Genomic DNA, 6,000 nt, shown 5'->3' with positions numbered 1-6,000 from the left:
CAAAAAATTTTTGTCACCAAATATTTCAATTTAGCGACGAAATATTCGGCAAATGTGACAAAATTATTTGTTTGGTACTATATCATTAGTGACAAAATTATTCGTCATGTTTTTTGAAAGCTAATAGCAACATTTTTTATTTTGTTACTAATAAAAATTAAAAAATTTGAAAATAGGGATACTATTTTCTTCCAAATTTTTTTCTTTTCAGTAACAATTCCCTGCGCATTTCAATAACCTGTTCAATAAAATATCTATTACAAATCAATACAAAAATTTGTTCATTTTCATAAACATTACAATCAAATTTCAGCACTATCCACAAAAATACAATATGAACTGCATGCGGATTAAAAACATGTCTCCTAATATCCACAAAAAATGTCTACTAATATCCACAAAAATATAATATCAACCGCATGCAGATTACCAAACACATCTCCTAATATCCAACAAAATACATGTCTACTAATATCAACAAAAATAAAATATCAAGGGCGGATTACCCAACATGCCCTGTAATACAAACAAAAATATAAAATTTACAACGCAACCAAAATATATGTAAGGTAATATGAACAAAAACACAAAATGAGCTACCATCTACCCTCCAAATTACCAAACATGTCCATATCAAATCTCGAATCTGCAAAAAAATGAAACCAAAAAAAAAAAAAATGCAAGTTAGACAATTATTATCTTATCCATAAAATATACAATTTAACATGCATTTTTCGAATTAGTTTTCAAATCGGGAGTCCGGTGCAAGTTCCGTAAGTTTCCACAACTTACATTGGTACCTTCCGACGTGTTTGAGGTGTTCCCCGGGCCGTCTCGTGGCTGTTGCACGATTTTGGCCCCCGAATGTCTATTTTCAAGCTTAAGTGTGAAAAAGTGCACTTTTGAACTTAGTTTTCAAACCGGGAGTCCCGTGCTAGTTCCGTAAGTTTCCACAACTTACATTGGTCGCTCCCGAGGTGTTTGAGGTGTTCCCCGGGCTGTCTTGTGGCTGTTGCACGATTTTGGCCTCCGATGGCCTATTTTCAAGCTTAAGTGTGAAAAAGTGCATTTTTGAACTTAGTTTTCAAACCGGGAGTCCCGTGTTAATTCTGTAAGTATCCACAACTCACATTGGTCCCCCCCCGAGGTGTTTGAAGTGTTCCCCGGGCCGTCTCATGGCTGTTGCACGATTTTGGCCTCCGGTGGCCTATTTTCAAGCGTAATTTTCAACTTAGTTTTCAAACCGGGAGTCCCGTGGTAGTTCCGTAAGTTTTCACAACTCACATTGGACCCTCCTGAGGTGTTTGAGGTGTTTCCCGGGCTATACCGTGCCTGTTGCACGATTTTGGCCCCCCGAATGTCTATTTTCAAGCTTAAGTGCAAAAAAGTGCATTTTTCGGCTCAGTTTTCAAACCGCGAGTCCCGTGATAGTTCCGTAAGTTTCCACAACTCACATTGGTCCCTCCCATGCTGTTTGAGGTGTTTCCCAGGCTGTCTCGTTGCTGTTGCACGATTTTGGCCTCCGATGGCCTATTTTCAAGCCTAAATGTGAAAAAGTGCAATTTTCGACTTAGTTTTCAAAGCTGGAGTCCCGTGCTAGTTTCGAAATTTTTCACAACTCACATTGGTCCCTCCCGAGGTGTTTGAGGTGTTCCCTAGGCCGTTCCGTAGCTGTTGCACGATTTTGGCCCTCGAAGAACTATTTTCAAGCTCATGTGTGAAAAAGTGCATTTTTTGACTTAGTTTTCAAACCGGGAGTCCCGTGCTAGTTCTGTAAGTTTCCAAACTCACATTGGTCCCTCCCGAGGTGTTTGAGGTGTTTCCCGGGCCGTCTCGTGCCTGTTGTACGATTTTGGCCTCCAATGGCGTATTTTCAAGCTTAAGTGTGAAAAAGTACATTTTTGGACTTAGTTTTCAAACCGGGAGTCCCGTGCTAGTTCCGTAAGTTTCCACAACTCACATTGGTCCCTCCCGAGGTGTTTGAGGTGCTCCCCTGGCCGTTCCGTGGCTGTTGCATGATTTTGGCCTCCGATGGCCTATTTTCAAGCTTAAGTGTGAAAAAGTACAATTTTCGACTTAGTTTTCAAATCGGGAGTCTTGTGCTAGTTCGATAAGTTTCCACAACTCACATTGGTCTCTTCCAAGGTGTTTGAGGTGTTCCCCGGGCTATCTCGTGGTTGTTGCACGATTTTGCCCCCTGAAGGTCTATTTTCAAGCTTAAGTGTAAAAAAGTATATTTTTGGACTTAGTTTTCAAACCGAGAGTCCCGTGCTAGTTCAGTAAGTTTCCACAACTCACATTGGTCCCTCCCGAGGTGTTTGAGGTGTTCCCTGGGCCGTCTCGTGGCTGTTGCACGATTTTGGCCTCCGATGGCCTATTTTCAAACTTAAGTGTGAAAAAGTTCATTTTTGGACTTAGTTTTCAAACCGGAAGTCCCGTGCTAGTTTCGTAAGTTTCCACAACTCACATTGGTCCATCCCGAGGTGTTTGAGGTGCTCCCCGGGCCTTCCCGTGGCTGTTGCATGATTTTGGCTTCCGATGGCCTATTTTCAAGCTTAAGTGTGAAAAAGTGCAATTTTGGACTTAGTTTTCAAACCGGGAGTCTCATGGTAGTTCGGTAAGTTTTCACAACTCATATTGGTCTCTCCCGAGGTGCTTGAGGTGTTCCTTGGGTTGTCTCGTGGTTGTTGCACGATTTTGGCCCCTGAAGGTCTATTTTCAAGCTTAAGTGTGAAAAAGTGCATTTTTGGACGTAGTTTTCAAACCGGGAGTCCCGTGCTAGTTCCGTAAGTTTCCACAACTCACATTGGTCCCTCCCGAGGTGTTTGAGCTGTTCCCCAGGCCGTCTCATGGTTATTGCACGATTTTGGCCTCCGATGGCCTATTTTCAAGCTTAAGTGTGAAAAAGTTCATTTTTGGATTTAGTTTTCGAACCGAGAGTCCCGTGATAGTTCCATAAGTTTCCACAACTCGCATTGGTCCCTTCCAAGGTGTTTGAGGTGTTCCCCGGGCCATCCCATGGCTGTTGCACGATTTTGGCTCCCGAAGGTCTGTTTTCAAGCTTAAGTGTGAAAAAGTACATTTTTTGACTTAGTTTTCAAACCGGGAGTCCCGTGCTAGTTCCGTAAGTTTTCACAACTCACATTGGTCCCTCTCGAGGTGTTTGAGGTGTTCCCTAGGCCATCTCGTGGCTGTTGCACGATTTTGTCCACCGATGCCTATTTTCAAGCTTAAGTGTGAAAAAGTGCATTTTTTTACTTAGTTTTCGAACCGGGAGTCCCGTGCTAGTTCCGTTAGTTTCCACAACTCACATTGGTCCCTCCCAAGGTGTTTGACATGTTCCCCGGGCCGTCTCGTGGCTGTTGCACAATTTTGGCCTCCGATGGCCTATTTTCAAGCTTAAGTGTGAAAAAGTGCAATTTTGGACTTAGTTTTCAAACCGGGAGTCCCGTGCTAAAATAAATACTAGAGTTTAGCAATGTTGCTTCAGTCTTTATGGCTCAATGATGTGGAGGTTTCCTTTTCTTTTTTGTGGTTCAAAATCTTAGTCAGTTAAATTTCCTAAATAGAATTATGGATTGTTATCTTGTAATTGTCAGCCCCTGTGGCTCTGCTGTGTGCATCACATTAATTTCAAGTTCTAAGATTGTTATGTCTCATGCAATCAGAGCCTAAATTCATATGTACTGCAATCTTTCATAATTAGCTACATGAAACATGAATTTATTGTTTTAAACTTGACGTTCATGTTTGGATATATATATATATATATATTTTTGTTTGATAAGTAATAATTCATGTTTTGATTTTGCTACTAAAAGAAGAAAGTTCAACTAAAAATCAAACTTACATCATCCAGCAACATACTGTTGCAATACGAACCAATGTAAGATGGAACCTGCATCACATAATGCACATTAGCCATATGCACAGGGAAAAGAAAAAAAAAAAAAAAAGAGAGGGAGAGATAGACTAAAAGCAAACCAAATAAGACTTCTTTCTAAACATTATTAGCAAGCTTAGTGAACTACATGAATCTAGATGTTCTTTAGACTCTTATGAAACAATCAATCTGAGTACCTCCCAAATTCATAAATTCACTAATTCCATAAACAAAATTGAAAAGATTTGTATTCTGAAAGAAAAATCCAAAACTGTTCACTGTCCAATCCAATTATGATAGACTATGAATAGAGATTTATGAAATTGATGAAAGGACCATGTGACAAGGGTTTGTTAAAACAAAAAAGAAAGAAAAGAAAACAGAGCTACATTGTATATACATATATAATTTAATAAGTAACCAAAAACTAAGAGGGGAATAGGCATCTTTCCTAGGACACTAAAATAGAGTTGAGGCTACAGAACCCCCACATATATTGATTTACTAGAAATTTTGAGTCAATATATCAAATAGTATTCTCGATCCATTAGAAAGAAATACACTCATATTTGACATCAAACATAATTGAGAATATTGTGTGTATGGTTCTCTGATTTAAAATAATAAAAAAAAAGGGCAAAACCATAAAAATGTATACATCTAGAAGTAAATGCACAAACCAAAGATTAAAGCTGACTAAAATAAGCATACCATTGTATCCTGCATTTTCTCAAACAATATTGATTTCACTGGTTCTTTTCCAATCCAACGACAAAGCTCAAGTGTCAATCCTTTAGATGAAGCACGGACATTTTGGTCTTGGTGATCAAAGAGTTCAGGCAGCATTATCAAAATTCTTTTAGGGGGTACTATCTTTGCCCCAAATTCACTAATTAGAAACAAAACAAAATATAGAATTCCCCAAAATTAGCAAAACACAGAAAAATCAACATCACATTCTGGTATCTTTCTTTTTTTTCAAATGGTAAAATATGCCAAGTGCTAACCTTAAAGCTTGAAACATGACATCAATTGCTGGAACAACTGCTTTAGTAACTTTGCTTTTAATAGCTTTCTCCATTGCATCCAGCAATGAACCTAATTCTCATAAAGGTACATGCCAGGGGAAACTATGTAAGCAAGAATTCAAATGTAGGGCACCCTACGTTACACGGACTTGGCTATGGGTATCAGGTGCGGGTGCGTATCTGGGGGTCGGACACTTCAAAATTAAAAATTGAAGATACGTGGATATGGATCCAAACTTGGATACGGATACGGGGATACGTTAAATAGTTAATTTTTAAAAATATATTTATTATATAAAGATGAGTTAAATAGTTATTTTTTAAATATATTTATTATTTTTTATCTTATGTATTATTTTTATTGATAATATATTTAATTTATTTTTTTACTTTTAATTGACATATATATATATATATATATATTATAAGTAAAAAATATATAATAAATAAGGAATAACAAATTATATTAAAATAAATAAAAAAATAAATAATGTAATTTATTTTACATACATGTGTTTATTTTTTTTTATTAATATGTATAAATATATATTATCTTATAATATGTATTATATATTATCTTATAAATATATTATATGTGTAATAACTGTTATATAATATAATAGTTATATAATAATAAGTTGTTGTCATCTTTATAACTATTATAATAATAATACTTTCAGTTATTATTATTATATAATAATAATAGTTATATTATATATGTATATATATGTGAATCCAGAAGATGAAGAAGAATAGACGCGACACAGAGACAGAGGAAGAAGTGATCGATCGCGATCGCAATCGCGAGGGAGAGAGAGAAGGTGAGAGAGAGAGCTCGTCGAAGTTGAAGGGCGACTGGATTGTCAAAGTCGAAGGGGATGGAGGTCGAGGTCAATGGCTTACGGTGGTCGAAGTCATGGAGGTCGACGACGAGTCAATTGGATCAGAGAAGTCGAAGACCAGGCTCTTGCTCTCTCCACTTTCCTTTCATTGCTTCTGTATTTAGGGCTATTTCGTTGCTTCTGTATTTAGGGCTATTTCGTTGCTTTTGTATTTAGGGCAAAACATAGTCGTATCCATTTGTGATGA

The 6,000-nt window shown here is 37.4% G+C and overlaps 1 protein-coding gene across 1 annotated transcript; it reads right to left on the bottom strand.

Annotated features, from left to right (window-relative positions):
- Nucleotides 1-326: 326 nt before the first annotated feature.
- On the bottom strand, nucleotides 327-5,046 carry LOC145789012 (protein MOR1-like). The gene is made up of 4 exons (XM_082920644.1): nucleotides 4,891-5,046; nucleotides 4,595-4,772; nucleotides 3,851-3,898; nucleotides 327-646 (listed from the first exon to the last, which is right to left on the bottom strand). The coding sequence occupies exons 1-4, from the start codon at nucleotides 4,962-4,964 to the stop codon at nucleotides 503-505; spliced, it is 444 nt and encodes a 147-aa protein (XP_082776770.1). The 5' UTR covers nucleotides 4,965-5,046; the 3' UTR covers nucleotides 327-502.
- Nucleotides 5,047-6,000: the final 954 nt, after the last annotated feature.

The sequence above is a fragment of the Camellia sinensis genome, chromosome 3 (genome assembly GCF_055761805.1).
Source record: "Camellia sinensis isolate YWXY chromosome 3, ASM5576180v1, whole genome shotgun sequence".
NCBI lineage: Eukaryota > Viridiplantae > Streptophyta > Magnoliopsida > Ericales > Theaceae > Camellia > Camellia sinensis.
The sequence above is the reverse complement of the archived record's forward strand: the minus strand, read 5'-3'. Positions and strand labels throughout refer to the sequence as shown.

Bases quoted from the DNA above. Each gene is read 5' to 3' on its own strand.
- LOC145789012 (XM_082920644.1), bottom strand. From the start codon at position 4,964: ATGGAGAAAGCTATTAAAAGCAAAGTTACTAAAGCAGTTGTTCCAGCA. The intron at 4,773-4,890 runs GTTAGCACTTGG...GTTTCTAATTAG, and splicing joins GTCATGTTTCAAGCTTTAAG to TGAATTTGGGGCAAAGATAG. The intron at 647-3,850 runs GTAAGTTTGATT...ATTTTTTTGCAG, and splicing joins ACAGTATGTTGCTGGATGAT to ATTCGAGATTTGATATGGAC.